Source organism: Thalassophryne amazonica, chromosome 7 (genome assembly GCF_902500255.1).
Source record: "Thalassophryne amazonica chromosome 7, fThaAma1.1, whole genome shotgun sequence".
In the NCBI taxonomy this organism is placed as follows: Eukaryota; Metazoa; Chordata; class Actinopteri; order Batrachoidiformes; family Batrachoididae; genus Thalassophryne; species Thalassophryne amazonica.
The window spans coordinates 99,976,876-99,998,671 of NC_047109.1; the positions used below are offsets into that span (position 1 = coordinate 99,976,876).

General features: G+C 40.4%; 1 protein-coding gene across 1 annotated transcript in view; it reads left to right on the top strand.

Annotated features, from left to right (window-relative positions):
- LOC117514673 (transmembrane protein 65-like) overlaps positions 1-21,475 on the top strand; it is a 165,103-nt gene extending 143,628 nt beyond the window's left edge. Inside the window, exons 7-8 of the mRNA XM_034175242.1 lie at positions 17,392-17,497; positions 20,907-21,475. Of these exons, the coding sequence (XP_034031133.1) occupies positions 17,392-17,497; positions 20,907-21,053 (253 nt within the window). The 3' untranslated portion in view covers positions 21,054-21,475. The remainder of the gene's footprint in view (positions 1-17,391; positions 17,498-20,906) is intronic.
- The last annotated feature ends 321 nt before the right edge of the window (positions 21,476-21,796 follow it).

The following is a 21,796-nucleotide window of genomic DNA, read 5'->3' on the forward strand; positions in this document are numbered from 1 at the left end:
GTATCGAAAACCAGTTCCTTTCGGGATCGTTAAGAAATGATTGGATCCACCGACATCAATAACCTTTTTGCTTAACAATTCTCTTATCGGCCCTTCAGAGTGGCCGTTGTTTGGGGGGTGTTTGTCAGGAAAATGATCATTTCTCTACATTGATTACAGACCCTACAGTGGGTCTGTAATCAGCGTTTCTGCAGTGCAGCTTTGCTTTGAACCTTGAACCAATCAGAGAAGTGTTTCGTAGATCGAAGCAGTGCTTCGATCTGCTACTTCATTAGTTCATTGTTTTATTTCGCTTTATCTAATTTTTTTCCAGCTAAAACCCTAAAGAGCATATGCCTGTGAGTAATATTTACCTTTTTTATGTTAAGCCAACCTGTTATGGTCTTCTGAAACAGTTGATAGATGTATTTTTATAACTTAGCATGTCTATGGCATTTTCATTGTTAAGTTAGCATTAAGCTGTTCGCATCTCAGCACGTTTGTGTGCATTTCAAGAGTTCAGATGCAAAACCCAGTATCTCCAAAACCATACATTTTTAGTTGAGGCCAACATGTACTTGGCTGTCAAGGGGACCACCAGTGTGTGAAATATGAAAGAATTTGAACAAACTGTTTTCATTTTATTGATGAAAGTCTGTGCATTTCTGAATATGGTTTCCTTTAAATCTCCATTTTCAACTGCATTTTCTCCATTTAAAAAAAAAAAATACTTACTGGGGTTTTGCATCTGAACTCTTCATTTGTTTTCTGTATAATTAATGGCTCAGCATTACATTGTCCGCAAAAGAGTCAAATTGGAATTTTTTTAAATTTATTTTTATTAATATATTAGTAATAATAGCAAACAACAACAATAATAGTAATAATAACTCATAATAACTAATAATGCTACAATACAATTTTAGAGAAAGAGACAAAAAGAACAACAGAAAAGATAAAACCAACTAACAATGAAAATAAATAAATAAATATATAGAATAAATAAGTGTTTCCTGTGAACACCTAGTGACTCTTACACCTCCATTTCATCCCTGTTTTATTAAGATTGACAATTAGTTTCGGTCAAACCATATTTCAGTTTGTTAATTTCTTCAGTGATTTCCTCCAGAACTATCTGCCAAGCTAGAAAACTGCTGCATCCTAGTAAGAGCAGAATACTACTGGAATGAATTGAACAAGGAAAGTTGGGTTTTTTCCCTCACCAAAATGGATGCTGCACTCACTGCAGTTATTGTCTGGAATAGCCCCAGATTGCTTTTCAGAGCTTCTAGAATTCAAACATTTTTGTGCGGGTGGTGTTGGGGAGTAATTTTGGATGTCAGCTTTTTTTTTTTTGTATGTTTGTTTTTCACCACTTTCATCCCTGAATATGTCAATTGTGAGTCATTTTTTTGCAGATTAAAGTCACTAACCTGTCTTGTTGCAAGAAAGAAATGAGAATCGTCCGCCGTTCTGTTCACACAGTTCCAAACACTGCACCGGTCTCTGTCAAGTCAAGTTAGAAAGACAGTCTACTCAGATTTAATAAATTCAAAGCGAAACACCATTTAAATCAAATGACAACTCTTTCCAAACTGCAATCGATCAAAATGTTTTTTCCTCCCAAAACAAGACGTCCTGCACTGACGAGCAGCAGCCGGCTGAGCTCAGCTCAGAGGTACGGAGAGACATTCATGCCAAAATGTCTGAAAGGAAATGCTTTTGACAAAAACTACAGATTGTCCAGAGATCAAGGATCCAGTGACCAATTTAAAATGTTGCTGACATAGAAAACCTGTAAAGCCTACTTTAGTACACAGAAAATTCACAAGAGCTATCGATAAGGAATCGATCGATTAAACGGAATCGATAATGATATCGATAAAATCTTATCAATACATAACATCATAAGATCCAATCCCTAGTCACAACATCCGATCAGTCATTTGCTCCGTGAGGCGTCATAACAACCAGGAGTGACTACTGACCCGGCGTCTGGGCACCCACAGTCGAAGTTTGCTATTCGCCCGGCTGCTGTCTCTCTCTGGCCGGTGTGAGGAGTTTAGCACTGTCCTCACACCGGGACCACACTGACGAACAGTCTCTGAAAAAAGCTCTGCAGCAGACGTCTGTCACTTTTGTGTTTTTTTTGCTCAGATTTGCAGACTGAGTGGTTCACTTTTTGATTTTAGTTTTTTTAGAGAATACACAACGCTTCACAAACACAGTAACTGGCCCATAACAACCGATCGGTTAGCTGCGAGGCGTCATAACAGGCTGTTGTTTTTAATCACGCCAAACACGCGAGTGAGAGGCTCACTAACCGGAAGTCTCGGCAGCACAACTTGAAAATTGTCCATTAATTTGTCATTTCTTCATATAACATCAGCTTTCTGTTAGAAGAGCAGTCAGTCTCCAACATGATATACAAACAAGGCTTTTGACCCCCAGTGTAACAGGCAAACAGACTGTGCAAAACAGCACAGAGAGTTTGATACATTTTTCATCAATCATGGTTTGAGTCACACTTTGGCTCATAGTGTTCCATTTTCACTTGGCACAAAGTACTACACTGCACAACGTAAAGGTTATTAATTGTGATCATTTAAATTGTGCAATTGTTATCCTTTGATTCTCCATTAGAATTATGGGCCTTTCACACTGGACACGTCGGAAGCATCAAATGCGTCAAAAAACGGTCTAAAAAGCATTATTTTCAATGAGACGCGTTGCTTTTTAGATGCGTCAGAAGCGTCGCGTCAAAAGCCGAGCTAAACCGACGCTTCTGACGGGAGCGCGCATTGCCACTTGTCAGCAGACTGACGCGGTCAAAGTTCAACCCAATCCAACTTTCGACGCTCTGAGCTGTGACGTACTTTTGCGCTGTCCAATAGGAACAACGCGTCGGGCCAAAACACGGAAGACTAGTGGCAGAAACCACTGATCTGTACAAAACAGTAACGTGTGCCAGGACTGCTCATTTATGAAGAAAAATCCTTGGAAATGTTTTTTGTTGTTTGTTACCTCAAAATTTCTGATTACTGTTAAAAAAAGTTTAGAACGCTTGTAATTAAAATAGCTAAATAAATCAATAAATGGTTCTTTAATCAATCAATCAATCAACTTTTTTCTTGTATAGCGCCAAATCACAACAAACAGTTGCCCCAAGGCGCTCCACATTGCAAGGCAAGGCCATACAATAATTATGAAACACAGTCTACGTCTAAAGCAACATAACCAAGGGATGGTCCAGGGTCACCCGATCCAGCCCTAACTATAAGCCTTAGCGAAAAGGAAAGTTTTAAGCCTAATCTTAAAAGTAGAGAGGGTATCTGTCTCCCTGATCTGAATTGGGAGCTGGTTCCACAGGAGAGGAGCCTGAAAGCTGAAGGCTCTGCCTCCCATTCTACTCTTACAAACCCTAGGAACTACAAGTAAGCCCGCAGTCTGAGAGCGAAGCGCTCTAATGGGGTAATATGGTACTACGAGGTCCCTAAGATAAGATGGGACCTGATTATTCAAAACCTTATAAGTAAGAAGAAGAATTTTAAATTCTATTCTAGCATTAACAGGAAGCCAATGAAGGGAGGCCAACAGGGGTGAGATATGCTCTCTCCTGCTAGTCCCCGTCAGTACTCTAGCTGCAGCATTCTGAACCAACTGAAGGCTTTTTAGGGAACTTTTAGGACAACCTGATAATTTAGAAACCTTTCATCTGTAAATTAAAACCACGTTATTTCAGATTAGATAATTTCTTTAACATAAGGACCCTCGGACATTTATTTTTAGACAAATGGTAAATGGACTGCATTTATATAGTGCTTTTCCATCTGTATCAGATGCTCAAAGCGCTTTACAATAATGCCTCACATTCACCCCGATGACAGGGTGCTGCCATACAAGGCACTCACTACACACCGGGAGCAATAGGGGATTAAAGGCCTTGCACAAGGGCCCATAGTGATTTTCCAGTCAGGCGGGGATTTGAACCCATGATCTTCTGGACTCAAGCCCAACACTTTAACCACTAGACCATCACCTCCCCCAACAGACAAACTCCCCCAACAGACAAAATAACATGGAAATTTGTACATTTTTTAAGTCTGGTAGATTATTTATATCTCATTTCAACCAGAAAAACAGACACTAAATAAATACAAATGTTTATTATAAATGCAACAAGAAATAATTTTACAATGACTGCAGTGTGATTATAAAGTAGGATTTCTGTGACATAAACCTCATGATGAATTTTTTTTTTTATATAGTCATTTCAACAAATAGTTGCTGTTGAAAGAGCCTTTTATTTAGAAGCAGGTGATTCTCGGGACCAGATGAAGGTCTCTTCTGCAGCTTTGAACTCTGGTGGTGTTGCTGAAGAGCAAAGATGTTTTCTTTCGACTCGACTTCATGGTCTTCAGCTCATCAGTGGAAGTTTGGTTGTCTGCACAGCAAATGTTCTTGATTGGGACAAATAATTTTTTTTTTAAATATAAAGAAGCACTAAACAGTTTATATATATAAAAAAATGGGGAAAAAAAACGATGGAAAAAAACGCCCGAAAAAAAAGTTATTTAAAGTTGAGCTTTTGTGGTGTCTGAAAAAAGTTGTAGCTTTATTTGGTAAAAATAAAAAAGACTGAACCATTTACAAATTAAAGTGTTCACTCAGATCAACTGTGCTAAAAGGCTAAGCTAACGTTAGCCGATCATTAAACCTTCACAGCAGTGCACCTCGATAAAGCTGCAGAACTAAACTCCATTGGGCAAACTGGGACTTCGCATATATCCAAATAGTGGAAGATTTCGGACTGAGTGGGTTTGCTCCATCCCCCGGCTGCCTGCCTCGGTCTGCCCAGGGATGATGCCTGAAGGCCGGCTTCTCTGTGCGGGTCGGCTCACTGTCGCGGTTCGATCGATATCCCACCAAGTTGTCAGTCCTCCCTCAGTCGGCGTCACTCCGAAAAGTAGCTGAAAAAAAGCTTCTCCCAGCAGGGTAATGGGAGAATCATTCTACTGCTGTTTTTTAAAGCTTTTTTGTGGTTCAGGTGATGCAAATTCAAGATGGCAATCGCTGAACTTTTTTGAGATTGTGAAAACAGCCAGAGTGTGACGTGGCAATCTCCGCCCCCTTGCTGCTTCCGAAGCGAAGCAACTGACGTCACGTCGCGTTGGAAACGCATCCGACGTATTGGAAAGCGTTGACGGATTGGCCTGAAGTGTTCAGTGTGAAAGGCCCATTACACTCATCTGTGTACATGTGTGGGTTTGTTGGTCCAAAAATGAGGTGTGGGCAGGCACACTGCAGGTCCATTAATATCCCGTGGAAGCAGAATGTGATTGTGCTATAGACCTGGGTGGTTGTCCAGGGCCCAAGGCCGTTTTCTAGACAGTTTAAAGAATTTGGATATTTTTCAGAGACCCTTGCTATTTGCATTTTTGAAGGGGCACTTTCAAACCATGTTTTTGATCATTTCCATTTTTCTTTCAGTTTTGGTGCAAAATGCAACTACATTATTTTTCTGTATGAAAGCTCCTTTCTTTCCAGCTAGTTAAATTCTACTGTTTTGCAGTTAAATAAAGATTAGCTTGTCAAAAAACAGAGGTCTGAGTCTTGGTTCCAAAGCTGTCATAAAGACTCCTGGTTTTCCTGTTTACAAGCTTTTTAATGTCATGTCAGTTCACACTGGCACTCACATGGCACCAGGTCCACACACAATACCAACTTTTGGGGCCAACCTCCTAAACTGGTTGCAAAGAAAAGCCTGTAGACTCTGTTTCCTTCATGAGGAATTTTTTGCCCATTTTTAAAGTGAAAAAACAATCATAATACAACATTGATTTAACTGTTGCATCACTTAATCCTGACACTAGACTCTGATAAATACCATTCTGTGTGCGAACAACAAGCTTGTGTGTCATTCCTGGATGTACTTCATGGTGGCCACGCTGGTACTGTATGTCAGTAGTCTTATTTCCTTTCTTCACAAAGTAAAAACATCTTCTCACTTCAAGTGTCCACATTCTCTTAATTTGGGATTTTACATTTTTAGCATCACATCACAGTAAATTGTTACCAGTCTAATGTGTAGCTATGAAACTCTCAGCTTGAATTACATTATAAGGTGAGGTTGCAAGAGCCGATCTAGCTTCATGGTGATTGGGTGGGTGGGGAGGTTGTCACTTTTAGACACTTCAGGGGCATGCTCCCTCAGAAAATGTTTTAAAATCTATATCCTTTTTTCCTGTATTCTATGTCATGATTGGGGTCTGTGAAGGAGTGTGTCTTTTGTATTCTTTGTTTTATTTCTGCTGGTTCTCTGTCACTGTTAAGTTTGCTTGGGGTTTTGTTGGAGGGACTTATCTTGTCTGCTGTCTTCTGCTTGGTGATGGGCGTTTCCTTTTGGTCCTCTCTCCTGCTTGCCACACCCCTTTCCAGATCTTCCACACACACCTGTCCTGCATTTCCTGCTAATCACTCTCTCTATTTAAGTCACACTTTCACCTTGTCTGGTTGTGCGATTGTTGAGCCTTGAGCCACTTTTGAGCATTTTTCTTCTGAGCATCTTGTCCTGCTTTAGTCTACCTGTGTTTTTTTTTTTTTGTTTGTTTGTTTGTTTGTTTTTGTCTGCCTGCCTGTTTTTTTTTTTTTTTTTTGCCTAATGCTTTGGATCATGTTATTTATTTTGACCTGCCTACCTGTGTACCGAACCCTGCCTGAACTCTTGTTAAACCCTGTTTTATCGACATCTAAATCCTGCATTTGTGTCCAGCCCTGCTTTACCAGTAAGCCTGACATTCTAAGGCAATCTGGGAAGAGAAATATTGATTCTCTAGTCCTAATAATCAAATTTTATTTTCCTAAGTCTCATCAGCTTCTCCTTTCTTCACTCAGGGTCACCACAGCAGATCAGAGATTTATTTTTCAAATTTTTATTTTATACACAGGAATTCTTCTAACACTTCTTGCAGCAGTGTTCATAAATCAGCCTTCTTCTCTTTCTTTTTTACCATTCCCATATTTTATCACACTTTGGTCGGGGGGGGGGGGGGGGGTTTCACCACATTTACATATTTCTCAGAAGTCCTGCTCACAATGACCACATTAAATGGACTGCATTTATATAGTGCTTTTCCATCTGCATCAGATGCTCAAAGCGCTTTACAATAATGCCTCACATTCACCCCGATGTGAGGGTGCTGCCATACAAGGTATACTCAGTACACACCAGCATTACTCTGGGAAAGTGTTTGTTTTTTTCTCAGTCGGTCAGTCAGAAAATGCAAACAGAGGCAGTGCGTCCTTTCTCTCTTCTTAGATTAATAGTGTCATGATTACAAGTTGTGATTTTGCAGAACGCCCCCTTGTATGCATCAACAAAATGACTGCTTGCCTCTGTGGAAGACCGAACATGTCGGTGTACTAACTAGACATTCATGTATAATTGAATTTGAAGGGTTTTTTTGTTTGATGTCAACATTTGGCAGATATTGAAAATCAGCTGAACGTTGTTGAAGTCTATAATTTAGCCTGACACACATTCTGGTTCCTGCTGAGGCTCCATCCTGGAGTCATCTCAGCTGCTGCTTGTTTCTTTCACAGCCACAGTGTAGACTTTCTTGTGCAATATCTGTAAACCATGTACAATATTTCCCGTGCAATATTATTCCACAGTTGTATATAATTCTCGTTTTACATTTTACTTGGTCCACATTTTATTTAATTTAATTGTACATATACCTTGAATAATTTATTGTTAAATTTTATTATCTTTTATTTGGCTAACAATTACTTGCACCTCGGAAAAGAACCTTTTTGGAGTTGCACTCAAATATCGTTGCAATGCAGATTACAATGATAATAAAGGCAATTCTGATTCTTGTGATTCTGACTTTCTTGGGCAGAAGATACAGCCAGGAAAACAGTATTGTATTCAGCAAGATGAGAAATAAATAGGATAAATGTCAAATGTATTAGTGGGATACAAGGAATTATGAATGGGTAGTAATTGTTGCTTACATTTGCAGGTTCTTCTTTCCACATAACTGCTCAACATAAAACTGTGTCTCAGATAACAGATGTGTAAAAACAGCCAGGCTGTTTAATTTCAGCCTCTAGCACAACATCCTTTATTGTCTGCACTAGAGCCTGGCCTATACAATATTTTTAAAACCGATAGTGGTTTTGGCATTGGTTAATTCTAAAATTTGATAAGATGATATAGTGACCAATATTCCTCTTTTTTTACCCCCACAGAAACACATAGCATAAACAAAGATTTCCCCTAACATTTATTTTGTGTAATTTTTCTAATGAGTCTTCACCAAGATAACATGACATAATGCAGTTTGAAATTAAGCTTATTTTCTTGACACAGTGATTCATACTTCAAAAGTGCTGTTTGAGCTAATGGCCCCTCAGTGCCTGACGTAATGGGCCATTTTTTTTCCACATGATGGGCCCTTCTCAGACATGATTGGACCTATATTAAGCAGAATAACATAAACAATTTAAAATTTGTAAATTTTGTGACCGAGGCCTATTGTAAGAGTCACATTTTAAGCCAGTTTCAGTTAATATTAGTTTAATTATTTTATTTTATGTGTAGGTCATAAATAATGTTTGAAAGGTTTAAAACATATTAATACCAAACGTCGAGTGAGGCCGAAGTATTGAGCTCAGTACATTGCTGAGTTCACAAAGTATTGAGCAAAGGGTGTGAATACTTATGTACATGTGATTTCTTAGTTTTTTTTTTAATTTTTAATAAATTTGCAAAAATAGAAAAAAAAACCTTTTCATGTTGTCATTATGGGGTGTTGTGAGTTGAATTTTGATGGGAAAAAATAATTTACTCCATTTGGAATAAAGCTGTAGCATAACAAAATGTAGAAAATGTGAAGTGCTGTGAATACTTTTCAGATGCACTGTACATTTAGTAGCATTAATCTGGTGAGGCATTTTGTAGAAAAAAAGCAGATCACAGACATGACATAAAACTAAAGTCATTTCACATAGCAACTTTCTGGCTTTAAGAAACACTATAAGAAATCAAGAAAAAAATTGTGGCAGTCAGTAACGGTTACTTTTTTAGACCAAGCAGAGGGAAAAAAATATGAACTCACTCAATTCTGAGGAATAAATTATGGAATCACCCTGTAAATTTTCATCCCCAAAACTAACACCTGCATGAAATCAGATCTGCTCGTTAGTCTGCATCTAAAAAGGAGTGATCGCACCTTGGAGAGTGGACTGACATGAATCATGGCTCCAATACGAGAGATGTCAATTGAAACAAAGGAGAGGATTATCAAACTCTTAAAAGAGGGTAAATCATCACGCAGTGTTGCAAAAGATGTTGGTTGTTCACAGTCACCTGTGTCTAAACTCTGGACCAAATACAAACAACATGGGAAGGTTGTTAAAGGCAAACATACTGGTAGACCAAGGAAGACATCAAAGCGCCAAGACAGAAAACTTAAAGCAATATGTCTCAAAAATCGAAAATGCACAACAAAACAAATGAGGAACGAATGGGAGGAAACTGGAGTCAACATCTGTGACCGAACCGTAAGAAACCGCCTAAAGGACATGGGATTTACATACAGAAAAGCTAAACGAAATTCATCATTAACACCCAAACAGAAAAAAACAAGGTTACAATGGGCTAAGGAAAAGCAATCATGGACTGTGGATGACTGGATGAAAGTCATATTCAGTGATGAATCTCAAATCTGCATTGGGCAAGGTGATGATGCTGGAACTTTTGTTTGGTGCCGTTCCAATGAGATTTATAAAGATGACTGCCTGAAGAGAACATGTAAATTTCCACAGTCATTGATGATATGGGGCTGCATGTCAGGTAAAGGCACTGGGGAGATGGCTGTCATTACATCATCAATAAATGCACAAGTTTACGTTGATATTTGGACACTTTTCTTATCCCATCAATTGAAAGGATGTTTGGGGATGATATCATTTTTCAAGATGATAATGCATCTTGCCATAGAGCAAAAACTGTGAAAACATTCCTTGCAAAAAGACACATAGGGTCAATGTCATGGCCTGCAAATAGTCCGGATCTTAATCCAGTTGAAAATCTTTGGTGGAAGTTGAAGAAAATGGTCCATGACAAGGCTCCAACCTGCAAAGCTGATCTGGCAACAGCAATCAGAGAAAGTTGGAGCCAGATTGATGAAGAGTACTGTTTGTCACTCATTAAGTCCATGCCTCAGAGACTGCAAGCTGTTATAAAAGCCAGAGGTGGTGCAACAAAATACTAGTGATGTGTTGGCGCGTTCTTTTGTTTTTCATGATTCCATAATTTTTTCCTCAGAATTGAGTGATACCATATTTTTTTCCCTCTGCTTTGTCTAAAAAAGTAACCGTTACTGACTGCCACAATTTTTTTCCTGATTTCTTATAGTGTTTCTTAAAGCCAGAATGTTGCCATTTGAAATGACTTTAGTTTTGTGTCATGTCTGTGATCTGCTTTTTTTTTCTACAAAATTAAACAACTGAATGAACATCCTCCGAGGCCGGTGATTCCATAATTTTTGCCAGGGGTTGTACATTTCTGTGCCTCATAGGGGAGTCCGCTGTCTAAATAGTAATGTGTTCAGTTCCAGCATATGAGGGCTGTCAATAAAGTATAGGTCCTTTTTATTTTTTTCAAAAACTATATGGATTTCATTCATATGTTTTTACATCAGACATGCTTGAACCCTCGTGCGCATGCGTGAGTTTTTCCACACCTGTCGGTGACGTCATTCGCCTGTGAGCACTCCTTGTGGGAGGAGTCGTCCAGCTCCTCGTCGGAATTCCTTTGTCTGAGAAGTTGCTGAGAGACTGGCGCTTTGTTTGATCAAAATTTTTTCTAAACCTGTGAGACACATCGAAGTGGACACGGTTCGAAAAATTAAGCTGGTTTTCAGTGAAAATTTTAACGGCTGATGAGAGATTTTGAGGTGATACTGTCGCTTTAAGGACTTCCCACGGTGTGAGACGTCGCGCAGCGCTCTCAGGCGCCGTTATCAGCCTGTTTCAAGCTGAAAACCTCCACATTTCAGGCTCTGTTGATCCAGGATGTCGTGAGAGAACAGAGAAGTTTCAGAAGAAGTCAGTTTCAGCATTTTATCCGGATATTCCACTGTTAAAGAGATTTTTTTAATGAAAGACGTGCGGACGGGTCCGCGCGTCGGGACGCAGCCGGCGTGGTGTGGCGGCACAGGAAAAACACCTCCGTGTTGATAACCATTTGTAAAATCCAGGTGGCTTTCAGTGGAGTGAGTATATGAGAAATTGTTTAACAGCTGGACATGTTCCAACTTGTCCTTAAGGCTTCCAACAGAGGTGTTTTTCCTGTGGCGGAGCGTCGCGGCGGCTGCGAGCCGACGCTGCAATCCGTCCGCATGTCTTTCATTAAAAAAAATCTCCTTTAACAGTGGAATATCTGGATAAAATGCTGAAACCGACTTCTTCTGAAACTTCTCTGTTCTCTCACGACGTCCTGGATCAATAGAGCCTGAAATGTGGAGGTTTTCAGCTTGAAACAGGCTGACGATGGCGCCTGAGAGCGCTGCGCGACGTCTCGCACCGTGGGAAGTCCTTAAAGCGACAGTATCACCTCAAAATCTCTCATCAGCCGTTAAAATTTTCACCGAAAACCAGCTTAATTTTTCGAACCGTGTCCACTTCGATGTGTCTCACAGGTTTAGAAAAAATTTTGATCAAACAAAGCGCCAGTCTCTCAGCAACTTCTCAGACAAAGGAATTCCGACGAGGGGCTGGACGACTCCTCCCACAAGGAGTGCTCACAGGCGAATGACGTCACCGACATGCGTGGAAAAACTCACGCATGCGCACGAGGGTTCAAGCATGTCTGACGTAAAAACATATGAATGAAATCCATATAGTTTTTGAAAAAATAAAAAGGACCTATACTTTATTGACAGACCTCGTATGTCAATTCTTAAAGGATTAGTTTAGCTATGCCCAAAACACACCCATGATTAATTAAGGGACCAAGTACAACCCTTCGCGCCCTTTGCAGTACTTTACACTCAGATTACACAGCATGGAAACAGCAAAGTTGGAGTTGGTTACTTCCCAAAAGGAGGAAGACAGAATATGTGAGAAACCTTTCAGTATATTTACAAAAGGCAATGATGGTATTTCGAGTCAGACCAACAAGTGTTTGAGAAAAGCACATCTGCACGTTTTGTCCCCACAGAGTTAGAATGAAGTGTGTGTGTGTGTGTGTGTGTGTGTGTGTGTGTGTGTGTGTGTGTGTGTGTGTGTGTGTGTGTGTGTGTGTGTGTGTGTGTGTGTGTGTGTGTGTGTGTGTGTGTGTGTGTGTGTGTGTGTGTGTGTGAATGAGACAGAACCCATTTTCAAGGGATTAAAGTTCATCACTGGGGCTAAAAACACTTTTTCTTAACATTGAGACGCTTGAGATTCTATTCATTCAGGCACACTATGAAAATCCAAACTTGAAAACTTCTTGAGATCAGTAATTACATAAAATGTTGTTTTACAATATGTTGCTATGATCTTTTTGGAAAGCATGTATATTTCTGCTCCTTTTTCTTAAATCCATCTCACACACACACACTCTCTCATGGGAAAATGTAGGTTTTTTGCAGTGGAAGCTTGACAATTGCACATTTTTCTCCCACACACAAACCTCACCTTATCTTTTTCTCACAGCTGTTTGTTACTTAAAACCATATTTGACAACCTGAGCTTATTTATGTGTGCAGTGAACTGAGGAGTCATTAGTGTCGTGAGGATGAACGTGTCTTCTGGCTCATGGTGTTGGCTGAATTTCATTTCTCCCACTGGAATTACCTGCTGCGCGTGTGTGTGTGTGTGTGTTCCTCAGTAGCCTGACACTCAGCACGCACATTAAAGTGCATCAGACCTTTAAATTCGGTTCATGTGATTGTATTATTGTGAGATCGCCAGCCGTTAGCTTTTGCATAGGTTAGTTTTTGACACTGTGCTATTGCTGTGCCACTTGATTATATTAGCGGTTCCTGCTTTTGACACATTTTTATTCTTGCTGACAGACAAAGACCTGTTTTAGTTTAAAAAATTTCACTGCACCAGGTTTTTGTTCCCCCACTTTATGCCTTCTGTATTGTTTCTGCCCCCACAAGAGCATGAAACATGATTTTAAAATCAATTCTGTGAGCAACTGTTACTCAGCTTAACATGGTTTTCACACAAAGTAGAGTTTCACCACAGCATGACTATTCACTGAAATTATCTGGAATTGTTCATTTTATTTATTTATTTTTAAACCAAAGGCAAATTTTTCCTTTATTCCTTTTTTATTTTATGTCTGGTGATGTGTCATAGGTTGTACACTTATTGTAGGTATTTGGATAGTGACACAATTTTTGTAATCTTGCATCTGTACAACACCACAGTGGAGTTTAAGTGAAACAGTCAGTATGTGCTTGCAGTGTAGATGGTTATTTTAAATGAACCATTCAGATATGATGACTCTTCGAATACATAGTGTCTCCATTGTTGGCGTAGCATTGTGGTAAAGTGCGACACCAGCACATGCTCACAGACCTAACCTCCTTCTATTTTCAGAGTACATAAGTAATGGGACAAATGAAATTTAAGAATTTTTGTTGGATAAAGCCTAATTTCTGAGTCACTGAATATCTCTTAGACTTCATTTACATCAGTCATTAAATGAAAACACCATGGACCTTAGGGTAAATCTATCCAGAGCAGGTAGTTTTCAAAAACCGACCACTCAAGAAGGAGATTAGTGAAGGAAAACACCCGTGACAACTCTGAAGGAGCTACAGATTTCTGTGATTGAAGAAACTGGTCATGGTCTGACTGTTGTCAGTTGCATACAGCTTCACGGCAGCGTAGCACAGAGAAGGATTTTCAGAAAAAAAAACAAGCGTGAAATTTCAGGTGCAGTTTGCCAGAAGGAACATGGGAGATCTGAGCCTAGATTTGGTCTGTTTTCCTATATGAAAATCCTTCTCTTTGCTAATCCATCGACAAAAGCTGCACTATGCACAGGCAAAATTAAAAAATTGTCACTGTCCAGTTACTTATGGACCTGTCTGTATTTCTTATTAACATCTACCAATCAGAAATTATCCAGATCAAATAACTGATCTGAAAAACTGATCATGATGTTGATGGTATTGCATGATCCATTCCGTGGCCCACTGTCACATTGGTGATGACTATGACATCCATGTAGTGCCCACCCACAATACGATTCCTAAAAGATGACATATGTGACACTTTTGCATTCATTCAGTCTAATGAAAATGTGCCAGGTTGATATCACGCCTAAGGAGCCCTTCACACATAGTGCAAAGTTTGGACGAAGTGCACACTTAGTGCACATGACGCAGGAATCATGTGCAAACCATGTAATGTCATCCCTGCCACCAACACGTCGTACACCTGTTGCTACAACTATTTGTGCACACAAGCTCCTGAAAGACAGAGTGTATGCTGTGCGAACCCATCGCACCCTCTTGCAGCAGGTGCCAGCCAAATTCCAGGTGAAACACACGAACATCTAACACCGCTCGCATTGCACTTAGAAAATGTGTGGCCAGTCGCGCTTTTGGCACGACAAGAGACTCCAGACAATCACTGTCGTACTGCTGTGAAATTTGTCTAAGTTCCCCACGAGTGTGACTTTGCAAACACACACTGACACGTGGGTGTGTGTGCTCCACTCACAGGACATATGGCTTCCGACAGAAGCAGCTGTGGTGATCTGTCATTCTGGACATTCCAGTTACACAACACCTACTGTGTTTGGACAGTCACAGACTAACAACTGTCCACTATGATGCGCGTGTGTCTGATTTCTGTATTTGTATGGACATAAATAAAAACCTATATCTCCGTGGTGGCAACAGGCTGCAGCAAGCGAGCGCGCGCACGGAGCGGACACTGACAGCCCCCCAGGTTGAAATGGACCATCAGATCAGAACACAGAGCGGGCGCTCTAACTGTCATGTCACCCATGTGAGCTCTGTTGCACATGATGCAGTGTTTGTGCTGTGGCGCACCATCCACAAGACACACGTGTCGGACAGAACACGCCTGTGACCAACTGGACGCACCTGACCAGTAGATGTGGACATCAGAGCACACTGCTTCTCATGCATATCATTTCATAACTGTATGTCTGTGACCATGGGTCATCACCAGAGGAACAGACAGATCATATTTGTATTGCTTGCTTGATAAATGCAGTGTTTTTATATGGTGTGGGATTTAAATTTTTTTTGTTGTAATACTTCCATGTCCTTCCTGATATGAGGCAGCTTCCTACAGCTTTCAAAGAACAGCTCCATAACTCAGTGGTAAAGTCTCTGACTAGCAATCAGAGCTTTTGGAAGGAGCAAGTTCGCATCCCAGGTGTTGTGTTTTGTGTTTTTTATTTTTAATTTTCCACATAAGCGGCACGATGTGGTCCCATGGGTACAGGCTGGTTTTTATTTTTTATTTATTCCACATAAGCGGCACGATGTGGTTCCACACGTACCAGCTGGTTTTTATTTCTTCCACATAAGTGGCGCCATTTGCTGCACCTGGCACTGTTCCTGCTCGACAGACACTGGCGCGTGCATGAACTCTCGCACTGGGTTCGTGCATGCCTGCCTGTCGGCACGATGTTTCGTGCACTAATTTCGAACTGTCTCGCGCTGTTTCACCGTTTTCTTCCAAACGCCGTCCAAACTTCGCACTATGTGTGAAGGGGCCATAAACTGAAGCAGGTAATAAAATTCATCTCAACTAAGCACTGGTGCCACGCGTTATGTTCCCTCTATCAAGATAAAACCCACTATGTGCATTCTTACACCTTCACATAAACGAATATCTGCTAAGAAACACAACATTAGCTGTAGCCCATTTTTAAGACTGAATTGATCATCTATGGAAACAAAGTTTTAGAAAGTTGTGTTTTGAATGTTTGTTGATTCTAATGTGAAACAGTTTATCAGTTAAAAAAAAAATGTGTGCGTGTGCACTCGCATGCTACATTCATGACGTCCATATTCATTTCTATCACTCTTTTTGTTATTAATGCCAACATTTGACATCCTGCTGGATTGTGACACACAGCAGCAACAAGGAGCAGATTGAAACATTAATCTGCTGATTTGTTTGACATTCTCTTTATGATTGACTACTGTGCCCATTAACGTCGCTGCCTTGGGTGGAAAAGTGTCATTCCTGCAGTGGTTTAATGGCCCATGACCTGCAGTATGGAAGATTTACAGAAAGAATAAATTATGTGACACTGAAACAAAGCAAATACGAAACAATGTTTGTAAAGCTTGTCCTTATGAGTTATGGGATTATGCATCAGTAGGTGATGAATCTAAGAGCCACGTGCTATTCAAACAGGCTGGAGTCGATGAATCCAGACTATATTGTGCACAGTGTTGCCAGATTGAGCAGGATCCTGCCCAGTGGAATGTTTTTGGAAAGCATGAGAAATCCAACATTTCCACATGCAAATTCAGTGATGACATTTTGATTGATTTTAAGCCTCTGTTTCATAATGTGTTGGATGTGAGCTTTTATTGCAAGTGCTTTTACCATTTTATGCATTTCTATAGATTTTAAAGCAACTTCAGTTTTTGCAAATTAAACATTGATAGAGACACACAGGTGTTTTATTGTTGGTAAAGTTGATGCCAGGATTTGTTGCATATGCTCTGTTTCCCGTCTGCCTTCTTTGTATGTTTGGAATGTATATCCAGGGATGCCAATTCTTCCATAATTTACAGAATTTCCATTTAAAAATGTTTCTACCTTCTGTAATTTCCATAAAAAATAACCAGGGATTTATGGAGCCCTCTCAAAGGGAGCCGCGTTATTTATAAGACTGGGTGGGAACACAGCATCTGTGGGCATTTCTGAGTGGAGCAGAAGGATTTTGACTAGAGGGCAGGACAGCATATTTGAAATAAACTGGAGCGTTATATCTTGCTCCATCTTGCCCTACTTTTTCATACCAGAGCAAAGCGGAACCAGACCCAACCACACCATGTGTCTGAAGGTGTAATGCATCATAGTTGATCTGTGATCAGTACAGACCGCCCCTCCCTTATTTTTCATACCGTCTCACCCGTGGACGCACACAATCGTCCGTGGGCTTGTGATTTACGATGCAGGTGCTGTGTGTGAAAACCAAACTCAGTCTGGAGGAAACTAGGGTCCATCAAGTTTCATGTCCCTCTGTGGTCTCAGTTTATTTAAATCTCTAAATGAAAATGCGTTGATATTGTTTGCTTGAAAATAAGAAGCCATAATTAATCAACAGTTTTACTCTTCACTGAGCAGATTGTTGCGGCATTCTTTTGACATTTTGAATTCTTTATTTGTTTGCGTCTTTAGGCTCGCAGGCTATGTGGAGGCCTTGGCGTCTCGGCTGGGGATGCAGATTCCAGACCTGAGCCCAAAACAGGCAGACATGTGGCAGACCCGAGTCAGCTCTCACGCGGTGAGTACCACTGTACTACACTGAGGTACAATCCTCAACCCACAATTCTGACTCTCTGTACCACCTAAGTTTGGACCTTTTTCATAAATGCTTAACACAAACAGTTACTTTCAGAGTTTTCTGCTACAAAGTGCATTTAATGTCGTAAACATCAAAACATGTCAGAGTTGTGTACCAGCACAACAGAATCACAGCTGTGTGTGATGTTCCATTTGGATCGCTCAGTCATCCAGTGAGTAAATCAGGACTGAATTACTTTTATTATGCTGTGAAATGTAATTTACTGCAGTTATTAGTCCAGCACAGAAAGACTCACGGCTAGCTGTAAAACACAGATCAAACATGAGCAAACAGAAATTGCAGACTCTCACCCCGGGTTAATTAACTCGTGATGAACTTCTGCTCACAAGATCCAGATAAATCATCTGGATTATTTAATGTATACTACTCACATTTATTAAAGGAGTAGGCATATTTTTGCATTATTACAGGATTATCAGAAGTATGCCAAATTGATGCCCGGAGTGTGTAAATGCTATACCGAAGGATACATCTTATTGATTGTTTTAAATTTGGTTGGCATACCAAGCTGTTATGTTGTGGGGTAAGTTTCAAACTTGAGTTATTTTGTCGGTTTTAATCATGAGGAAAAGCTGCCAAACAACTTGGAAATACTCATAAGTATCAAAACAAACAAATTTATACACAATTATGTCCATTCACTTGCAATTATATAACATAACTGAAAATTTGTACCAGTTCCATATATTAGATTTAGATACATCACCAACAATAGATTATGAGAATTAAAATGTTGAAAATTGTCCATATGGTTGTCAGTTAAAAATTGTGATAGTAGTAATAATTGTAATTTTCAATATATTGAAAATTACACTTTTATCACAGATAAGGTACCTTTTTAATTCTACAAGCATCATGCCTGCTAGTGCACGTACAGACCGTGTGCTGACTGTAGCCCTTCAGTCACATGTTTTATTATGTTTCAGTGCCAGAGAAATTGGAGCTTGTAAGGTGGTGGCAGGGGAGAGAATAACAACAGATGATCATTTGGAGGATGACTTTGAGGCGAAGAAGAGGAAGAGAACTGAACTGAGGATTAGATGATGGAAGCTGAAGGAGAAAAACTGTTGTGTGAAATTCAGGGAGGAGATGAGACAGACACGGGATGGAGGTGATTCTGGACAGGTGTAGTGAGGGAGACCGCTATGAAAGTACTGGGTGTGCCATCTGGACAGACGAGGGAAGAGAAAGAGACTTACTGGTGCAATGAAGATGTCCAGTAAACTATAAAGAGAAAGAAGTTGGCAAAAAAAAGAACTGGGAAAGTTGGTGATATGATCAAAGTAGAGAGGACTACATGGACATGCAGCATAATGTGAAAAGAGATGGGGCAAAGGCTAAAGAATGGGTATATTGTGCATGTATTTTACATGAATTTGAACACTAAGGAAAGACCAAAGGACTTGTACCAAGTAATTAGACAGAGAGACTGAGCTGGAAAGGATGTGCAGCAGCTTATGGTGATAAAGGATACAGATGGAAATGTGCTGACAAGCCAGAATAATGTGTTGACAAGGTGGAGGGAGTATTTTGAGGGGTTGCTGAATGAAGAGTATGAGAGAGAAGGCTGGATGATGTGGAGAGAGTAAATCTGGAAGTGCAAGGGATTACTAAGGATGACGTGAGGACAGCTATGAAGAGTGGAAAGGCCCAAATGATATACCAGTGGCAGTGTGGAAAAGTTTAGGAGAGGTGGCAGTGCATTTTTTTAACCTGATTGTTGAATAAAATCTTAGAAAGCAAGAAGATGCCTGGGGAGAAGAATTGTGCTGATTGTGTTTTTTTAAGAATAATGGTGATGTGCAGAGTTGAAATAACTATAGAGATAAAGTTGACCAGCCACAATGTTATGAGAAGCAGTAGTGGAAGCGAGACTGAGAAAAGAGATGAAGATTTGTGAGCAGTAATGCGGTTTCATGCTGAGAGAGCACAAGAGATGTAGTGTTTGTTCTGAGTGCTGACGGAGAAGTATAGGAAAGGCCAGGAGGAGTTGCACATTGTGGAGTACAGTGCAATAGTGAGGTTACAAGGAATAAAGATGGTTATGGTAGATGAGTTTAAATACTTGGGGTCAACTGTCTAAAGTAATACAGTATAGAGTGTTGTAGAAAGGTGAAGAAGAGAATGCAGGCAGGGTGGAGTGGGTGGAGAAAGGAATAATCTGTGGTAGAGATATCTGCAAGAGTGAAAGGGGAACCAGGGTATATAGGCAGAAGGATGCTGAGGATGGACTTGCCATGCAGGAGGAGAAGAGGGAGGCCAAACAGGAGGTTTATGGATGTGCTGAGGGAGGACATGCTACGATGCGAATTAGGTACAACCTTTCAAAATAGTTGTTTCAAAAGTCAGTGACATTGAGGCCTGATTGACTACATTGTTGTTGACTCCAAAAACAGTGTTTCACTACACTGGTGTTTCAATGGTTTTGAAGCATTTTGTTAACAGTGTTTCAACTGAGCTGTCACTACTTTTCAACACTGACAAAAAGCTGTGGCACCATCCTCAGCTAAATGTTCCACTCATTCTTTACCCAGTTTTACTGTTCCTACTCTTTTGTCGAATGTGTTCTGTTATTTTCCAGTTCAGGGGGGTTCATATTTTTCCACACAGTTGCTAGCTTAGCTTGTTAACTGGACAGAGGAGGCAGATAAACTACATGCATACAGTTGTTTGTAATTTTTCTTCATTATCCTGCAGCTACTAACCATCCAGCAGGTGGCACACACCTCCATGGATTATTACATATAGAAGGGTAAAACAAAGTTGCTTTTCCAGTCGATCTGGTGCATTAAAATTCATCAGATGCAGTTCAGTTTATCCTCATTACTGGATATGTTTTTATTTTAATTTGCTTGTTTTTGCCTACATAAGCTGGCTGGGGCGGACTAACACAATCATTCATTCTATGTTTCTGCTGTCCAAGCACTACACTAACAGCACAGGCTAAATACAAGGTCAGACCCTGAGCTGTCACGTCTCAGAGGAGGGCCAGACCATAATGACACCTGACCTTGTGCAAAAATTTCAAATTAGATTAATATTTTTACCTCCTTACTCTTACTCTTATTCTTAGTGCCCTGTGCCATGTGTGTGGCCGATGTGGCCTGAGGTTTTTGAGGTTCAGTGCCTTGCTTAAAGTTACTTTGGCTGCCTCCATTGTTTGAACGCCTCACTCTGCTGCTGACTGAGCAACAGTCACACACTGGAAGCTGACTTCATGGCAGCGACTGAGCTGTAAAGCTGAAATATGTTCTTGTGTGAGTTATTTAAAACCCGCTGCCTCACGCTGTTTGTTGTCGTCTTCTTACACCCACACTCCCGTTTGCAGGGAAAAGCCATCGGGGTCGGGATCGGCTGTATCCTTGGCATGTTTCCACTTCTGTTCTTCAAGGATGATGAGGAAAAGAAAGAAGGGAAGAAGGACACTAAAGAGACAGCAACAGCACCTCCTGCAGTGGAGAGCAGCAAAAACTGAAAAGTCTCACCTTGTCTGAGACATACTATTTTGAATCCATCTGAATGCTTAAATCTGGGTCTGAGTGCTCTTCCTGGTGGGTTGGCCTGTGAGAATATCACTGTACTCCATACAATTAACCTTCAGGCACCACACTGAGGGTATTCTGAAGAGGATCTAGATATTATTGATTGCAGACTGAAGTTGTTTGACTCTTAGGGAAATTATAGTCTCTTGGACTTGAACTACTGCTGCTGCTACTCGACAATTGGACCGAACCTTTGTGTTGTTTTGGACCAGCGTGGGCCAACTTTCCTCAAAAGAATGCACCAGTGGCCCCTTTAACTGCTCTGCTTTTCTAACGCGAGCCTCTGACTCTGCAGATGTCTTTTGAGCGAGAACAGAACAAATGGACATATGTGAGATTATTTATTCACACAGCAGAAAAGGTCTTTCAGGCTCTACTCACATGAAGTATCATTAAATGCATGACAACGTCCAGAAGCTGCTGCCGTTGATAAAAGCACTAAGTGGGAACTAGGACTTCTCAGCCAACTGTTCCAGATCATGATAGTGTCGCTAGGTTACATAATACTCCATCTGAAAAACAGGCCGACAAGATAAAAAACATTAATGGAGCAGCGTCCACCGCCGATTCACAGAACACAGGAAGGCGACTGGACGGAATGATGACGCAAGAGTTTTGTGAAGAAGAGGAAGTGACAGGAAAAAACAGAACAATGAAAATCTAAAAAAAAAAACAA